The 20,895-nt window shown below is 33.1% G+C and overlaps 1 protein-coding gene across 1 annotated transcript; it reads left to right on the top strand.

The window, feature by feature from the left end:
- The first annotated feature begins 1,409 nt into the window (after window positions 1–1,409).
- LOC131857862 (receptor-like protein EIX2) lies at window positions 1,410–4,397 on the top strand. Its single transcript, XM_059210633.1, has one exon. It carries the CDS (start codon window positions 1,410–1,412, stop codon window positions 4,395–4,397), a length of 2,988 nt encoding a protein of 995 aa, XP_059066616.1.
- Window positions 4,398–20,895: the final 16,498 nt, after the last annotated feature.

Genomic DNA, 20,895 nt, shown 5'->3' with positions numbered 1-20,895 from the left:
CTATTTCAATATGGATAAATATAAACATTAGCAAAATTAAAGAAAAAAAGCAATTTGAAATTTTATTGCCAATCCTTGGATGAGTTTCGACAAAAATGATGTTTCTACTCTATGTATGATTTTTTTTTTAATATATGTGATTCACAAACAATTTATATATATATATATTAGAATTTAATTACTATATAATCATATTTAATTTTTTAATCATAAAATAAAACTATTTTTTTTTTATCAAAACTCTATTACCTATATAATTTTTATAATGATAAACAGTTAAAATTTATGCAAAATTATTCAGATATATAATTAAATTTTATACAATTTAACTTGTTATAAAATATAACATAGTGTTCAAAGATCACATGATTAAACCACAATTAAAAAAATTCTTTGATATTCAACATATATTTTAAAAAAAATTCTTTGCTTGAAAACATCTAAACTCTGAAAATTGAGATTATGCCCCTGATTTCCTTATTATTCTTGTATTTTTTAAGTATGTTCTATTTTTGTGTGAGTCGTATGATCTGATTTGTGTTTTCCAGCGATCTCAACTTTATGTGAAAGATTTTTCTGGTCGATAGGAATATTTGTGGAAAGAAAATGGATGAGATTTAAGTCTATTAAAAATTGTCAGTCAATGTTGGAAATAAGGAAAGAAAAATATATAGTTAATTTTCCATATTGACACAGCATTTTCTTGTTTGACCCCCGAATTTGTTATGCCTTACCTTCACATGGCTTTTCCACCCATTGAAAATACACAAAAATGACAAAAATGTTACTGTGTCGATGTGACACGCTTTCTTTGCAGACATGGCACTCTTCAGACAACAATATTTAACCATAGTTAGCGATATATTGATCATCTCTTTTCATTCAAAGTAAATTTAGTTTGTGCCCCTAATTTATTTATTATTGTTGTATTTTTTAACTATGTTCTATTTTTTAAGTATATTCTATTTTTGTGTAAGTCGTATGATCTGGTCTATGTTTTCCAGCGATCTCAATTTTATGTGAAAGCTTTTCCTGGTCGATACGAATATTTGTGGAAAGGAAATGCACGAAATTTAAGTCTAATAAAAATTGTCGTCAATGTTGAAAATAATTGAAATGTATATAATCACAATTTACCTAGTTAATTTTCTATATTGACACGCCATATTCTTGTTTTACACGATACCTATCACATTCAAATTGAAAATATCGCTCAAGAAAATTTGTTAGGCCTTACCTTCACATGACTTTTCCACCCATTGAAAATGACAAAAATATTATGCGGCACTGTTCACACAACAACACTTTATAACCACAGTTAGCGATATATTCATCATTCTTTTCCCATGATTTCTGATCATCTCTTTTCTTTCAAACTAAAGATAATAAGAATTTTAGTTTCCAAAACAATGGAAGCTATGTTTTCATGTGGCAGAGTTGCATTTGCAATTATAACAATATTATGCTGCTTCACTTCCCCTGCAATTGCATGCCCCTTCCCTGAAAGAAATCTTCTCCTGGATTTCAAGGCAGCCGTTGTAGATGAGTATAACACACTAACTTCCTGGCACGGATTCAATTGCTGCACGTGGAGAGGAGTCAGTTGTAATCTCCGCACAGGCCATGTTTCTCGACTGGATCTGAGTGGATTCAATTTGGAAGGTAACATCAGTTCATCGCTGTTCCAACTTGCACGGTTGGAGCACCTCGATCTCAGTCACAACCTCTTCAAGGGTAAATTCAGTCCTCCCCATAATCGAAAGTTGAAGAGTCTCACTTTTCTTGACTTGTCATTTGCTGGTTATGAAAATTATTCCTCTCTGGATTCTGTATGGGAATTTTATGTGAGTTTGGAAAGCTTATCAAATCTGGCGAGCTTGGAATACCTCTCTCTTGCTGAAGTGAACATCTCTGCAAGCAAAGAGTGGGGTGAAGCTGTTGGCAGTCTATCCAACCTCCAACAACTGAGCATGTCTGACTGTGGGCTTGGAGGACAAATTCCCAATTCCCTTCTCAACCTCACCTCTCTGCTTCATCTGGATCTATCAGACAACTATTTGTCAGCACATATACCAGCTTGGTTTGAAAATGTGACTGGGCGCTTGCTCTCTCTTGATCTCTCTTGGAATGAGAATCTTGGAGGAGACATTTCTTTCATTGGACAACGAAAGTCTTCTTTGTCACTAACCAGCATTGGTCTTTCAATGACAGCCATCAAGGGCCGAATTCCATCTGCTATATGGAATATCTCATGCTTGGAGCATCTTCGTCTTTCATATACCAGAATTGAAGGTGAGATTCCAGCTTCTATAGGGAATTTGTTGTCCTTGCAAAGTCTTGATCTATCAGATACCAGGATTGAAGGTGAGATTCCAGCTTCTATAGGGAATTTGTTGTCCTTGCAAAGTCTTGATCTATCAGATACCAGAATTGAAGGTGGGATTCCATCTGCTATAGGGAATGTGTCGTCCTTGAAGAGTCTTTATCTGTGTGATATCTCTATTGAAGGTGAGTTTCCTGTCTCCATACTCAATCTCTCTAAACTTGTTGAATTGGACCTGTCCTACAACATGATAACTGGGGTAATCCCAGCTTCATTGGACTCACTTTCTTCCCTTGTTAGTCTTGACCTTAATGCGAACGAATTGAATGGTAAGATTCCATCTACAATTTCAAATCTTGTTAACTTAAGAAGCCTTTTGCTCCACTCCAATAGTTTAAGCGGCCTCATTTCCCTTTCCGTATTCGATAATCTCACTAGTCTTGATAGGCTGTATCTTTCTTACAATCAGTTAACTGTAAACATTGATTCAACATGGATTCCGGAGTTTACGCTTTCCGGTTTGGCATTAGGTTCTTGCAATTTAGATAGAATTCCATCGTTTCTTGTGACCCAATACGACTTGGAATATCTAGACCTATCTGCTAACAGTATCCAAACAAATATTCCATCTTGGATATGGAACTTACCCAGCCTTTATGATTTGAACCTTAGCTGTAATCAATTAACTGGGTCATTGCCATCTAGACAAACCTTACCTATGTATATTGACTCTCTAGATTTGCACAATAATAGCCTAGAAGGTTCTCTTCATCTTCCTCTCGCTGGAGCTTATCTGCTAGATCTGTCGATGAATCAGTTTAATGGTTCTATTCCTAGTCACATCGGTGCGTATCTTGAAAATGCAAGGTTCTTATCCTTGTCGCGGAATAACCTCAGCGGAGCGATTCCAGATTCTATTTGCACTCCATATTTGCAGGTTCTTGACCTTTCAAAAAATACGCTGAGCAGTGTCATTCCTCCTCATTTAACCAGGAATTGTTCTTCTCTTAGTGTTCTAGATTTGGCAGAAAATCATCTGGAATGTAAATTGCCAGCAGAGTGGGGCAACATTACAAACATGCATACATTGAAGCTCAATGGTAATCATTTGAGAGGAGTTATTCCCTCATCCATTTCAGAAGGCCGATCTCTGCAAGTATTGGATTTGGGAAATAATGATTTGGAAGGCACCCTTCCCCAGTGGATTGGAAAGCTATCACAGCTGCATGTGTTGGTCTTAAGGTCTAATCATTTTCATGGCAGTATCCCACGCCAGGTAATTGGCCTTCCGAATCTTCAAATTCTGGATCTTTCTGGCAACCACCTTTCAGGAGCTATTCCAAGCAACCTTACAAACCTGCTTGCAATGGTCAATGCATCGCAGAATAATTCAAACCATCTCGAAGAATACAGTTCAGGTGGTGCTACATATACAAATCAGATCAAAATTTCCTGGAAAGGCTGGGATGTTGAATTTGTGAAAGTTCTCTTTATTCTTAAATGTATTGATCTTTCAAACAACAGTTTATCAGGGAGCATTCCTTTTAAAACGGGATCTCTTCAAGGCTTGATAGCCCTTAACCTTTCAAGGAATCATCTCAGTGGCCGAATCCCAAAAACATTGGGACACATGGAACAACTAGAGTCTCTGGACCTCTCGCTAAACAGGTTGAATGGCAACATTCCCTTAGAACTTGAGTTCCTGAGTTATTTGGAGTTCTTGAATCTATCTTACAACATGCTTGATGGAAAGGTACCCCATGGAGGACAGTTCCTAACTTTTGGGGAGTCGTCCTACTTAGGCAATCTTAACCTAAGTGGGATTCCATTTACCAATATAAGCGTCTGCAACAACTCTTCTGGCTATGGCAACTGCACAAGTATTGAGAGAATTGGTGAAGCAAAGAATTCAGATGGTGAAATGATAGGATGGGCAGTCGGACTTGGATTGAGTTATGGTTTGGGATTCTCTGTTGTGATTGGAGTATTGACTTTAAATAAGAGGGTGAGAAAGAGAGCCTTCGATTTTTATGATGTTGTAATTTTAGCTATTGATGGGTGTATAAGAGGTTAATAGATCAAAGTAGATACAACTGTATAGAGGGTTTTGTTAGTATAATGACAAAGTTTTCTTTTAGTATATGGCCGATGCAAATTTATTAGCATGAGGTGTGTTAGAAATTGTTGGTGTTAATGATGACAGAAACATTTCAAGGGGTAATATATGAAATTCAAAATGATTCCTTGGTTTTAGCTTTTCTAGTGTATTTGTGTTTTTTCTTCATCGGTGTATATGAAGTTTTTTTTAAGTGTTTTTGTTTTATTAAATAATTTGATATGTAAAATGTAATTTTAAGGGATGAAATTGTACATTTTATTATTTTAAAAATTATAGTATTTAATTTAATTTTTTGTATTATTTGATTTTTATTTTAAAATTTATTATGTTTTATTATAATTTATTTTGATCTCTAACGATTCCTATTAATATATTTTTTTAATTTACAAATATGATATATTAGAGGATCATTTTTTTGGATCAGGTAATATAGTTCAACCAAATTTATGTCTATTTCAAAATTTAAATATCTTGATTTGTGGGTGATCTTTCTACAATATGTTCTTGAGCAATTGAACATCTCCTCCCCTCCGTAGGATGAAGTTCACAAACCCTTATTTAAAGGAAATATCGTAAAGACTAAAATCTTTGCTAAGGAAAAATTAAGATAAACCAAAAATAGAAAAGCAAATTAGATTGAGGTAAATATTGAAAAGGAACATGGAAGAAAAGTTTTAAAGTTTCATTTATGAACTTCTTCAAAGTAAATAAAGTTTGAAATAAAGGTAAACATCTATAGAATGATAATCTAGTTTTAGTAATTATAATTATTGATCCAATGCATAACCAAATAGAGATAATAGGAAAACAAATTAGGGAAAACAAAGGAAATAAAAGAATATACGAAAAATATAATATTTATGTGGAAATATATTTTTGAGAAGAAAATAAACACAAGAAGAGATGTGCACTGGTCTATATAAATTTCAATAGAGTTTACAATAAATCACTAACACACTTCACTTTTTGTCTTTATTTCAACATCGTCTATTCTTTTATCTGAACTTTCTGTCTTGTCACAATCTTAATACAATGCCCTCATTAAAATGTGTTTTCTTCTAAGGAAACGAATCCTACCATAATTTCTATGACCTAATGATGAATGATTTAGATTGACTAAAAAATTATATAATTTTACAATGCAATTTTCTAAAAAATTCCATTTGGGAGCACTATCCTAGAACCCCTGCTAGGGAGAATCTTGGAGGGACAACATTAGTGGGGGGTAAGTGCCCCCACACCCCTTTTTAGGTATTGAGATCTAAATGTAGCTGAAATAAGACCATTTCTTAGTGAGTACATATTCCATTATGGAATTTTACAAACAGAAGGAATAATTAATTATACAAGATTTACAAGGTTAATGGCACCTTAATCATAACAAATGAGACATATATACATTGCATTCATAGAACTTTGACCATTAAATATACTTGGCTTTATTTTGTTGTACCTTTGGACCTTTCTCAAATACAGATTGCTAATTGAAACATTGAATGATTTGAATGAACTATTTTTGAAAACAATATTATATAACCTCATTACAAGTATGTAATTCTATTACATTTAAAAAATATTGGATGAAATAGATCATATTTTGTCTATAATAATTGAGCTTAGGTAGACTATTTTGAAATTGTACAAAGTAAATGGGTGAACTAAAAGTACTCTATAAATATTGTATCAACTTACAATTGCCCTTTGTATGGCTTCTTGCTTTCATATAGCTCTCATTGTTATTATGTTAGATGCAACCTATATTAACAATCACAAAAGTGACAATCTAAATTTTACTTGATAAAATTCCTAACTACAATAGTATTCATATTTATTGACATTTCAAGTAATGATTTATTCATCTATTTAAATTTTTAAATTCATACATATAAAAGAAACTAAGAATGACTACTTACATCAAATAATTAATCTCATTTCTTTCTCAATAATATATTTCACTACAAATCAATATATTATTATAATTAATCGAGAGGCTATCTCCTGTGGGACACCCCAGATTCCAAAAAAATAAATAAATAAATTTCACATTGCTGTTGTTTCATTTCAGTTGTCTAAAAAGGTGTGGTTACTGATTTTTTTGTTTCTTCACCTTTACACAGGTTTTCCATTGTCTCCATGCATTGCTACACACTCCCCTTTCAACATTACACTCTTCTTCTCCTCGCGCACCCAACCATGCTTACCTTCATCTTTTGGTACTTTTTTTCTAAATGTTTCAGATATTGGTTTTTGTAATTCTTATTCTTAAATCTAATAAAAAATAATAATAATTTAAGCTAACACAATAAATTGTATACTAACAAGAAATTAATTATAGATTAATTAATTGTGATAGTAATTGAAATGCAAGTATTATGAGGTTAAAATATTTTTTGTGATCAAATTTGGTGTTGGCAAATTTTGACACTTATCAAATTTGATGTTGATAACTTTTGATTATAAATTAAAAAGAAAAATCTTACAATATGCTAGTATGTTCTAATTTTAATAAATGTTCGTATAATCTTATGAGGATGTGATAGTAATGTTGTATTGATGTTCTTAATTAGATTTTAGTATGGATTAGTTTGGATCAAAATTAATTAATTAGATGACTAAATATGATTTGTGGTTTGCCTTTCCATGTAATACTATAATGTGCAAATCACATTTTCATGCTTATTTCAACACGACTTCCAAAAAAGAGATATAAGTTTGGGCCAATTTGTTAAGAAAGTCAAAATAACAAAAATAATTCTAAATTAGATTATAATCTCCATCTATAAAAATGACGGACGTCAAGACACAAATCAATTCCATAGCAAACTGACTGTTCAGCGCGTGTTGAGGACATTTTCTAGAAAGCTACTATTGTTGGCCATAGCAAACTGACTTCCAAATAATATTCAATGTTCACATCTACATAGTTGTAAATTATATTTCTACCGGTAGACTCTTCAAAGTCATATTTTAATATTAAGAAAATATGTTTCCTACAAATTTCATTGCCGTATTGTATGGGTTCAGTCCAGCACACAGCAGAAATTCAGGGTCGTAGTAGATGAGTGAAAGAGATGGGTAAGCATGGCGGTCCCAGTGCAATCCTCCGTTCTTTAATTTTTTTTCGTTTCTTGGAATATTCTTGTTATGGCCGAAATTTCATTGCCGAAAATTCAAAGTCATAGTGGAAACGGGCGCCTTTGGACAACATTAAAAATATAAAAGTTAAATTGGGGTAATCCTTATGTAATTTAGTAATATAATTTTCTTAAATATAATGAAAATAATTTGTTTAAATATTATATAATAATAATATACTATTAAAAAAGATGTATATAATATTATAATATAATATCTTAACTTTAATTATTTCTTTTCAATTTAATATTTCTAACAAATACATTTTCACAAACTTTAATTAATTAATGAATTAATAGTCAATTAGTCCTCATATTTTGGCCCACTGTTATAGGGAATAGTTTTTTTATTTTCTCTATACAATATTTTTTTCAATTTCACATCTAATGATTACATACTACACTATACAAGTCTAATTTCAATTTTTTAATGTGATTAAATAGGGATAATAAGTATAATTTTTGTTGACTTTGGTTCATAATTTCAATTTAGAGTTTGAAACATTCATCAAACTAAAATAACTAATCTTTCAACAATGAAAAAATATTCCAACCAACACCTACCACATTTATTTATCATCGATTCTAAAACTACGTACACCTATCCCTTTATTTAATTATAATACATAATTCAATTTCGATTATCCATCCTAGCTCAATTATTAGATAATTATTTTTATTTATTTGTTTAATCTAGATTTATAGAAATAATCTTTTTTCTTATAAGAAAACTAGCTAATAATAATAATATCCATAAAACGTTTTAAAAAAAATACAATTGATTTTTTTTCTTTCCTAAATGTTAAACTTAATCTAACTTCTCATACATATTGCACAACTCATCATGGGCTTCCTCGACATGCTATTGTTAAAATTAAAGCAAACAACATATATACTTCTCTCTCTCTCTCTCTCTCTACACACACACACACACACACACACATTTATCTATCTCTTTCTCTTTATCCCTCTACCCTTATATATCTCTCCGCCTCTTCCTCTCTATTTCTCCCTCTACCTATCTCTATCTCTATCTATTGTTCTCTGTCTTCCTCTCCCCCTCTATTGCATCTCTACTTTCAACTACTCTAAACTAACCATATTGATGATAGGAACTCAACGCTTTGTGTCTCTTGTTAATATTGTAGAAGATTTGAACTCAATACTATTAGATGCCTACAATATAAACTTTATCATTAAATAAGGTATGATTTGACAAAAAAAATCACTTCTATGAAAATGAACATTTTAATTAGCATGTTATTTATTTTTATTTTTAGGCTTTAATAAGATGAAATATTGGAAATTTTCTTATTCATCTATTATAGGTATTATTTTAACTCACGCATTTAATCATGGAGTTTCTTTCAAAATTAAGAATTTTTTTTTTTTTTGTAAAGACAAAATTACCAAAACAAAATAGTAGATGGTGTGTGGTGAACAACTCTATTATCTCAATGATAAAGAAAGAAAATGATAAGAAAATAATATTTTACCAAGGTTTAATTTAGTAGTTTTTGAGTCAAATATATTCATTTATATTTTAGGAGTAGTGATTTGAAATAATTTCACTTTATGATTTTTTGATTTTTAATACGATGAAATATTATATTTTTTTTATTCATTTATTGTAAGTATTATTTTATTAAAATGTATTTAATCATGCAGTTTTTTTAAAATAAAAAACATCTAATTTATTCTAAAGAGAAAACTTATCAAATCAATTATGAAAAACATAATACAAAATTTCAAGTGATGTTTACAGTGGTGAAGCATTCGATCATTCCTTGCCTATCCAATACTAGTATTACTTTGTCTCAAAATTTAAAATGATATTTAGCATTGTCAAAAATTGAAACGTTGTTATCCATCCATTACTAGCACGACTTTTTATCAAATGCATTTAACCATAGCTTTTTATTCAAAATTAAGTAAACTTAACTTTACTCTAAAGACAAACCTACTAGATAGTAGATCAAAATTTCATGTAATCCTTATAGGAATGAAACATTGAAACTTTCCTTGCCCATCTAGTACTAGTACTACATTGCCTCAAATTTGTATGCGATGTTTGTAAGATTGGAAGCTTTGAAAAATTTCTTACCCATCCATTAATATCTAAAATAAAATTTAAGGTGACATTTACATTGGTCAAGAATTTGAACTTTTTAACCCATATACTACTAGAACTACTTTAACCCAAATGAACTTAGTTATGAAGTTCCTTTCAAAATAAAAAAAAACACTTAAAACTTCCTCTAAAGACAAAATTTATTAAACTATTTTAAAAAATATTTTACAATATTTTAGGTAATGTTTACAATGGTCAAACATTAGAATTTTGGTTACCCATTCATTATTGAAACTAATTTGAATCAATTATGTTTAATCATGGATTTTACTTTAAAATAAAGAACACTTTAATGTTTTCTCTATTGACAAAACCTACCAAAGCAATTAAGAAAATGTAGTACAAAATTTTAGGTGATGTTTAATCGAGATAAGTATTCAAAATTTTGTTACCCTTCCATTAGTAGTAGTGCTTTGACTAAAATGCATTTAATCATGGAGTTAACTTAAAATAAATAATAATTAATTTTCCACTAAACACAATACCTCGAAAACCATTAAAAAAATATACAAACGTTTAGGTGGTAATGTTACCAAAATTTTATCACACTTAAAAATCTTGGTGACCTACAATAGGTCTTATGTATTGCAGAGAAAAGGTACACAATTTTTTTCCAAGTTTACTATCTTTATTAAAAAAATGTATGCCATACAAGTATCTTATTTCCAATATGAAATATATGAATCAAGAAAGAAAACATCTGCATGTAATATATCTTTATTTATAAAGAGAAAACTATTCAGAAGATCCCACACAAGTCGTGGGAATAGCTGAAAAAAGATCACATTGATCATAGAAATGCAAACAGAAATGGAATAGAAGAATGTAGGAAGAAGGGAAAGAAAGAACCCATCATTGCTTGAATAGGTTGATGAGTTCTGGAGAAGGGTCTTCTGGTCAGCTTTGTAGATCCAAGCATCCCATTGTCCACTCCATGAGATGACTTGAAATAAAGAGAAAAATAATTTCATTAGAGCTTCGGGTTACTCCTACATACATAAACCTACTCCTACTGTGCATGCACTGCTATATCAGATTCAGAACAGAGAATATCAATGTAGAAAAGATGTCATGAGAAAACAACAAGTATCATGTTTTATCTAACTTGTTTGTTCCATGTGTAGCTATAGGTTTCCATTTAATAAATATCAAGTATGTGGGTTAAAATGGGCTTTTGAAGGGGTTGAGCTAAGTGTACATGTCACTACTCACAAAATATTTACAAGGTTGATGGTAATCCCAACAAACAAGAGATATATAGGTTGGATTCCTAGAACTTTGACCATTAAATATACTTGGCTTTTCTTTATTGCTTCCAACATTTTACCTTTGGATTTTTTTGAAATACAAAGTGTTAATTGAAACATTGAATGATTTGACTGAACCAATTTTTAAAATAATATTATATTACCTCATTACAAGTATGTAATTCTATTAGATTTAAAAAATAATGGATGAAATAGATGATATTTTGTATATAAAAATTGAGCCTAGGTTAACTATTTTAGAATTCGACAAAGTATTGAGTGAATTAAAAGTGCTCTACAAATATTATATCAACTTACAACTACCCTTTGTATGGATTCTTTCTTTCATAGAGCTCTTATTGTCATGATGCTAGATGCAACCTAACTCTACAATCACAAAGTCACAATCTAGACTTGGTAAACTTCCCAACTATGATACCGCTTAGATTATTGATATTTCAATTAATGATTTCTTCATCTTTTTAATTTTTTAAATTCGTGCATGTAAAAAAAATTAAGAATCATCACCTATTTACATCAATTGATTAATCTTATTTATTTCTCAATAATATATTTCATTAAAAATCAGTATACTATTATTGTAATATAAAATATTATTAATATATTTATTTTATAATCATCTATAAATACAAAGTTCACTTAACACATACCAATCAATTGTTATATTTAGAAGAAACACAACCACTAGTTGTCACAACAAAACTAAACTATCCATTCAAAATTAGAAAGTTCATTGTGTGATGCATTTGTCTTTCCATTGTTCAAGATGGCAAAAGACATGTCGATTTAAGAATGAATGCAAATTGAATGTTCAATTGCATATTCCAAACATTTTCTAGGCAACAAATTATAAGTATTCATGATCAAACCAAATGTTGTGTGCATTTCTAGTCATTACCGACCATTGTTCCCACTAAATAAAATGAGAGTCACATAAAATTTTTTACTAACTAAATTTCTTTTAGAGCGACTCTTCCCAACAAATAAAAGTCACATAATTGACTTAGAGAATGTGATAAACTAGAATTGTATTAAATAGATATTTTATGAGCTTACACAAAAATGAACAACCTTTTAAATTATAATAAAATATTTTAAATTTTTTATTAAAAATTATTCATCAAAGATATATGTATTTAGTTGAAAAATATTATATATTTGAAGAATATAAATTAATGGTTATAAAATTAATCTAATTTCTAAGATAATAATTTTATTATAATGTTATTTTGATTTTGTACATTAATTAAAGTACATATAGAAAAATAGTTAGCTATAATTATAATTATTTTTAAATTCTTTTAATAAAATATTATGTTAAAATCATGTAATTTTAGGAACAACATTTTAAAAAAAATTTCTTTAGTAAAAGTATATTATTCATGTTAATCACTTTTCATTAAAAGCACTCGATAAATATTCCTAAATATTCTTGATCTTTTTGTTTACCTATATCAAGATATGAGAATGTGTTATGTGATATAATTTGAACAATTCTTTTCGAGGAAAATATAAATTTTCAATGTGAAGACTAAAATACAAAGTTAATTAAAATTTTAAAAATCCATAAAAATATTCAACTCCCTTGCATTCACCATATATAGTTTCTCTCATTAGAAATAAGAAAATGTCCATACAATAAGTTTAATCTATATATAAATTATATGATGATGTACTAAATGTGATGCTAGAATATATTATGTAATTAAGGGATTCTCTAGAATTTATAATTCATTCTCATGTTTATGCATTCATTTTAGATTATATATATATAATACCTATTTCATTCTTAAAAGTTGCACAATATATACTAATCTATTAATCTTCCCATCGCTATACTCTTTAGTTCTCACTTATATGCTTCCTACACTTTAATAAATAGATCTTCAAGTTTATGATTCCTTGGTTTCATATATTCACTCAAACCAGTTTTACACATTATATGGTACATTTTTTTTTTACATTATAGAACTAGAAAGCTGCTAGATACGGTTTGAACTAGTTTGCTAGGAGGGATTCCTAATTTTTTTTTAAGAAGGTAGGTATTCTTAGACAATAATTACCCCATATTTGCCTTTTTGGAAGGTATGTATCCCTAATGAGAATCCATTCTCTTTGTTTCAAAATGTATATCCTTGATAAGGATCCCTTTACCCTTATTTAAATACGTATATATCATTTGTGATGATTCCTTCCTTTCTTAGAGGTGTGTACATCATTCATAAGGATATGTTACTCACTTGGACGCATGCATCATTATTGTGTATCTCTTCTTCATGTTGAAGGTGTGTTTTCTTGATATGGATCTCTCTCTTATCCTTGAGGTATTAGTATAAAAATATGATAACATATAAAGGGGAGTATATCACCTCCTTTTTGTGTATTATTTTCTTTGGTGTGCCCCATAAGTGGTGGCATTGTGTTGCATAACACCCCCTAAGGTGTGATAATCAAATCTATCTCTTACAATTTTTGTGGTATATGACTTCTCTTGATCATCTACTATAGTGTGAGCTATTAGTGTGATCCATTTTTACATTCCCTAAGGTTTTGATTGTATATGATTCAACCAATATAACATAAATTTCTAGCCAATGACATCCATTTCATATGACTCATCATCATCAACTAGTACGACATGGCTTGCTATTTTGATCTCTATTGTTGTTTACATTCCATAAAGAATTTATTATATAGTAGAGTGTGTCTTTCTAGTTTTTTTTTTTGTTCTTGTTTATGTTTCTTAAGGAATTGGTCACCTAATATAGTGTGGCTTGCTAGTTGTGATTGTTTAGCATACAAATATATGGATCACCCAACATAACACAACTTGTTGGATGGTGGAATCCATACCGTATACATGTCATTGAAAGAAGTTGAGTCCACATAAAGTTCCTAAAGTGGATGTTCTTTTTCTCAATTTTTAAAATTTCTCACAATTGATCTTAAAAATTGAAATACTTAAAGATTGAAACACTTCACCTAGTTGGTGTTGCTCAATTCCACCAACTCACCAGGCCTAGTTGCACTCTAGACCTCCAAGTCCATCTCAGTCTCTTCTAGGGATTGATTCTTTACCATTCTAAGGTGTTTTCTTCAAGTGTTTTGGTTAGGAACCCTATCAATTCACAGTGCTTCTCAGGTGTTCAATTCTGGCCTCTTGGCTTCAACTTGTCAAACTGATCTCCTACTATTGTGGGATGATGCAAATTTGTGGAGGTGTCTTCTAAATTTTTTTCAATGCATTTAGGATCCATTAGTGGTTCGGAATCATTAGGTTTCTTACCGATTTCAAAATCTTGCCTAGAAAAGGGCTACAAGGAATGAGCCCTACTTTGGCCTCCAAATCCAGTTTTCTGGGGCTTGAAGGAAAATGATGCAAAAGACCCTTAAATAAATTTGGATTTTATTCAAAGATACACCTAAACTTGAAGGATTTTTGTGGTTTTGGCCCCTCGTTTCACCGTACAATGTACTAACCCCAAAATGAGGGCTTTGAAGGGTTTACTAGGACTTTAACCGACAGTGAATGAACAAGTTGGGGTTTTGGCATCAAATGGATTTGTAAAATCTCCTCCCTTAATGAAAAAGTCTATCCCAACTCCATGGACCCCTCCAAAGTCTAAAATGGTGATTTGGCACACACCCCTACAATTAGCACTTCATTTTAACCTTGTTTCCTCTTGTCAGGTTGCTCCTCGACTCACCTAGAACAAGGTGACAGTCATACTTCAACTCTTCTCCAAAAATTGAACCTGAATATTTAAAATGTAAAGTTGGTTTCCTACAATTTCCCAACTAGACTTGATGGCAGCATGTGTGGAACTCATGGGGCAACCATATTTATAAGAAAACTATTATATACAAGCCAAAACTGGCTGCTCGCAAACTTAAGCAAGAAAAAACAAATGAACAGTATTTATAAAACTCTAAATTGAACTAAAAACACAAAAACACACAAGAGTAACTCAATCCATTGCTGGATCAATGGATTCAACTCATATTCAATTGCAAAATGAGTGAAATCAAGCCAAAATCGTGTCAACAAGACTGAAAATGAGTATTTTTAGTTGTTGAACTTACATCACACACTTCTCTAACCTTGGTAAATGTGAAAGAGAGGGTATTTATATATTTTCCACATGTGGAGTCCTCCTAGGGTGTTTGAAAACCCCTAACTCAACCACTAACCAATTCAAGACAAAAGTTGTCATGACAACTTTTTGCAAGTTTGTAATTTTTGCACTTTTGGTCTCTCCAACCTATAAGACCTATTCCAAATCAACACATATGAATTTTCAAACATTTCTAAGCCCTATTTAACCCTCCCTAATTCCTATATCAATTTTTGACACTTTTGACCATCAAGAAGGTCAACCACCTACTCAAACCCACTAGTTACATAAAAATGCAAACCTAAGAAGAATTAACTCGGCCTAGGCCTACATTGAAACAAAATACTATCTCTTGGACCCTCCTAGAGTCCTTATTCACTAATGACTTCATTTGGGTCAATACAAGCCAAAATTGTGAAAAATATTTTGCCTAAGTCCTAGGTGCTCTTGCACCATTCTCCCAAACAAAAGAAGATCATGTCACCTCTTTGGAAATCAGATTCTGATCAATCCCAAGCTTCTTAAACTCTATCTCAATCACCCATGTAGATTCAACATCATACATACCCTACCATTTGATGAGGTTCTCCCAATAGGCTCGATGCCTTGTCTTCTTGGCGATCCTTGAACTCAACACCTTCTTGGCCTGTGGATTTGGTTTGGCTGGTAATTGAAGGTGGTTCACATCATCTGATACCTCTGAGTGACTACAATATGAACTTTGAATTGGTCCCTTATAGGCAATTAAGTCTGCTATGTTGAAAACCGATGACAATCCTATGTCTTGACTAATTCATGTACTTCCTTCATTGATTACGCAAAGTCTTTTGCATATCCACTTCTTGCTGCTGCACTACCTAAGTCTCTCAACTCCAAAATTCCTCTTGGGTGCACTCCATAGACCACCTCAAAAGGGCTCTTGTCGGTAGTCCTATTCATGGTGTCATTGTATGCATATTCAGCTTGTGAGAGTACTTGATCCTATGTCTGACCATATCCCTTAGTAAGGCACCTTAATAAGTTTTCCAAGCTCCTATTCACCACTTCGGTCTGCCCATCTGTTTGAGGATGATAGGCTAATCCAAAAGAGAGGTTGGTGCCAAGATTTTGCCAAAGTGTCTTCCAAAAATTACTCATGAACTTTGAGTCTCTATCTGAAACAATTCTCATGGGTAAACCATGTATCCTCACTACCTCTTTGAAGAACAATTGAGCTATTTGGCATGCATCATGAGTAGTCTTGCAAGGCACAAAGTGAGCCATTTTGCTAAATCTCTCCACAATGACATAAATGTTGTCATATCCATGTTTTTTCCTTGGTAAACCTACTACGAAGTCCATACTAATGCATTCCCAAGGTCTATTTGGTATAGGAAGAGGTTGGTATAAACTGGCATTTGTAGAAGTACCTTTGGCCTTTTGGCAAACTATGCAAGTCTCCATATACTTCTTCACATCTTGACTCATCCTTGGCCAATAGTAGTACCTTTTAACCAACTCTTGAGTCTTATTGAATCCAAAATATCAACTAAGGCTGCCATTATGCTTCTCTTGTATGAGATTTTCCCTCATTGAGCCTCTAGACACACAAAGCTGCCCACCTCTAAACAATAGTCCATTTTGCAAAGCAAAATCAGAATACTCACTATGGAAGTGGTTTTGATACTCCTTTTACACCTTTTAGGCATTTGAGAAGTCTTCATCCTCTGGATATAAGCCTCTAAAATTGTCAACACCTATGCTTCTCAATTGGATCTCTTGGACTATCAAAAGTCTTCTACTTAATGCATCAGCTACCCGGTTTAACTGCCCTTTCTTGTGCTTAATGGTGAATGTATAGGCTTGCATATACTCCACCCATTTCATATGCTTATGACTAAGTTTATCTTGTGATTTTAGGAAACTCAATGCTTGGTTATCTGTATAGACTACAAATTCCTTAGGGAGGAGATAGTGTCTCCATTTTCTCAAAGCCTACACTAAAGCATGCAACTCAAGATCATAATAGGAGTATTTCTTCTTGGAATCACTTAGCTTCTCACTATGGAAAGCTACTGGTCTTTCTTATTGGCTTAGGACAACACCTACCTCAACATTGTTTGCATCACATTCTACAATGAAAAATTTCTCAAAACTAGGCAATACTTGCACCGGTTGAGTAGCTATCTTCCCCTTCAAGGTTTCAAAACCTTTGTTGGCTTCCTCATTCCCCTAAAATTATTCCTTCATTCCACCTCTAATGGTGTCTAACATTGGTGCACATATGGCACTGAATTGCCTAATGAACTTCCTATAGTACTGAGCTAGTCCATGGAAGCTTCTCACCTCTATTGTTGACTTAGGTGGGCCAATTTACTTTGGATTCAACCTTGCTGGGATCCATCTTTAGGTTTCCTTGAGACAATACAAACCCAAGGTAAACCAAATCCTGGTTGACAAACTCACACTTATCCAAGTTCATGGTTAGCTTTTTATCATACAATCTTTGTAATACATCTTGCAAATGAGTAATATGATCACCCTATCCTTACTGAAAATGAGAATTTCATCTAGATATACCACCACAAATTTACCTATGAAATCCTTCATCACCTCATTCATGAGTCTCATGAAGGTGCTTGGATAATTGGATAATCCAAATGACATTACAAGCCACTCATAAAGTCCCTTTGTTGTCTTGAATGTTGTTTTCCACTCATCACCCTCTTTAATCCTAATTTGGTGATATCCACTTTTAAGGTCACTCTTGGTAAAGCACTTAGCTTCCCCTAAACAATCCATGAGGTCTTCTATTCTAGGAATAGGGAACCTATATCTGATGGTGATCCTATTTATGGCTCTATAATCAGTACACAACCTCCAAGTACCACCTTTCTTTGGGGCTAACATAGTAGGGACAGCACAAGGGCTAATGCTTCTCCTAATTAGGCCTTGGTCTAAGAGCTCTTGGATTTGCTTGGCAATCTCAACTTTTTGTTGGGGAGTCATCTTATAAGTTTCCTTGTTAAGTAAGGATGCTCCAGGAATGAAGTCTATTTGATGGCTTATGGCTCTTTTAGGAGGTAATGTGGCTGGTTGTCCGTCACTTACTACGCCTTTGAATTTCTTCAACAAATCTTGCACCTCTTTTGGCAAATCTAACTGATCTTTCTTGTCTTCCTCTTTAGGGTTCATCACTAGTGCAAATCCTACACCTTCACCTTGCTCAAGTGTCTTCAAAAACTATTTTGCACTTACCAAAAGAACATTAGGACCTGTTGCCCTTTTCTCACCTTCCTCAAGGATAGAGTGAATCTTGAATGTGACTCCATCTTTCTTGAATGAGTATGCATTCTTGGCTCCATCATGGATAGCTTGTCTATCAAATTGCCATGGTCTTCCTAATAGGAGATGACATGAATCCATGGGTAGGACATCACATAATACCTTGTCCTTATACCTTCCAATGGTAAAATCCACCCATGCTTGCTCATTGACTAGAACATGTTGACCTTTGTTTAACCAAGTGAATCTACAAGGATTGTTGTGAGGTATCCTTTGCAATTTGAGTTTACTCACTACCTCTTCTAATACAATATTGTCTATAGACCCTGAATCAATTATCACTTTGCACACTTTGTCCATAGTCTTGCATTTGATTCTAAATAAGGACCTTCTTTGGCTAGGCTCTTCTCTGACTAGTTCTTTGATCAAAGTTCTCCTTATCATCAAGTTGTCACCTACTTCTGACTCTAAGGCAACCTCTGAGGTCATGCTACTTGAAGACTCTTCTTGAAGATAGTTCACTATTATTTCACTACCTCGTGATGATGATCCCTTCTCTGGACACCTATATGTTGGATGGCCAAGTTGGTTACAATGGTATCACTTCATTGTTGCAAAATATGAGGAACCTCTACCTTGTCCACTACATCTTCCCTTGGAACCACTATTTGATCCCCTTCCTCAATTGAATCCTCCTCTACTAGTGCCACTCTCTTGCTGCTCTATGAGTTTGGACTCACCTTGTGTTCTTTGTTCAGTACTTCTTCCTCCAAAGCCTCCCCTATGGCCTCTATTGCTGCTTGAGTCATGTTTTCTTTTCAGTTTTTCCTCCACCTTAAGGGCAAGTTGAAAGGTTTGATGGACTGTTTTTGGGCTCATTAGGCTGATTTCTTCTTGGATGTTCCACCGTAGACCATTTAGGTACCTAGCAACCTTGAGACTCTCTTCTTCCACCACATGAGATCTAAGGCTAAGTTTGTGAAACTCCTCCATGTAGCTACTAACATCAAGGTCTTTTTGTCTTAAATTTTGTCTCTTCCTATGAATTTGCACTTCATAGTCATCAGGGAGGTAGACTTCTTTAATTTTTACTAGCATCCCTTTCCAAGAAGAGATGGGTGCTTCATCCATTTTCTTCCTCTCATCTTTTACAAATTGCCACCATGTGAGAGCAACTCCTCTCATCCTGGACTTGTCTACCATGACTCCCTGGGCTTCAATTATACCTTCATATTCAAAGTGGTTCTCCATACCTTCTATCCATTCTAAGACCACTTCTGCCTCCATCTTACCAGTGAACAATGGCAATCCTTCTAGTGATTTACCGCTCAAGGCTTTCAACGCCTTCAGGAAAGGTTCTTTCTCTAGAACAGGATCTGGTTCACGCACTTTGTCTATCTCTAACACTTCTTTACCCTTCCCTTTTTCTCCTTCAACCTTTACCAACACTTCATCAGCCTTAGTTTCAATTGCACCAAGCTTACTCTCCAATTCAATCAATTTCTCTTTCAGGAGTCTATTCTCTTCCTCCTGATCATCCACTTTCCTTGCCAACTCTGCATTGGTCACCATTATTTTGTCTCTTACATATTCCACTGAGGACATCAACTCTTTTCACCCAAATCTTATAGGCTCTGATACCAATTTGATGGGGTTTACCAAGCCTGCTCAACACTTCACCTAGTTGGTGTTGCTCAATTCCACCAACTCACCAAGCCTAATTGCACTCTATACCTCCAATTCCTTCTCAATCTCTTCTAGGGCTTAATTCTTGACCATTCTAAGGTGTTTTCTTTTGGTGTTTTGGTTAGGAACCCTATCAATTCACAATGCTTCTCAGGTGCTCAATTCTGGCCTCTTGGCTTCAACTTGTCAAACTGACCTACTGCTATTGTGGGATGATGCAGAGGTGTGCAAGTATCTTCTAACATGTTTTGAATTCATTTAGGGTCCATTAGTTGTTTGCAATCATTAGGTTTCTTACCGATTTCAAAATCTTGCCTAGAAAAGGGCTACAAGGAATGAGCCCCGATTAGGCCTCCAAATCCGGTTTTCTAGGGGTTGAAGGAAAATGATGCAAAAGACCCCAAAATAAGTTCAGATTTTCTTCAAAGATACACCTAGCACTAAAGGATTTTTTTGGTTTTGGCCCCTAGTTTCACCGTACAATGTACTAACCCAAAAATGAGGGTTTTGAAGGGTTTACTAGGCCTTTAACGAGCAGTGAATGAACAAGTTGGGGTTTTGGCATCAAATAGCTTTGTAAAATCTCCTCCTTGCATGGAAAACTTTTTCCCAAGTCCATGGACCCCTCCAAACTCTGAAATGGTGATTTGGCACACACCCCTACACTTAGCACTTCATTTTCACCTTATTTCCTCTAGCCTGGTTGCTCGTGGACTCGCCTAGAACAAGGTGACAGTCATACTTAAACTCTTCTCCAGAACTTGAACCTAAATATGTACAATGTATAGGTGGTTTCCTATCATGTCCCAACTATCCGTTATTTCAGCACGTTTGAAACTCATGGGGCAATCATAT

The sequence above is a fragment of the Cryptomeria japonica genome, chromosome 8 (genome assembly GCF_030272615.1).
Source record: "Cryptomeria japonica chromosome 8, Sugi_1.0, whole genome shotgun sequence".
Taxonomy (NCBI): Eukaryota; Viridiplantae; Streptophyta; class Pinopsida; order Cupressales; family Cupressaceae; genus Cryptomeria; species Cryptomeria japonica.
Note: the sequence above shows the minus strand (reverse complement) of the source record. Positions and strands in the feature narration are given on the sequence as shown.

Coding starts and splice junctions, on each gene's coding strand:
- LOC131857862 (XM_059210633.1), top strand. CDS start 1,410: ATGGAAGCTATGTTTTCATGTGGCAGAGTTGCATTTGCAATTATAACA.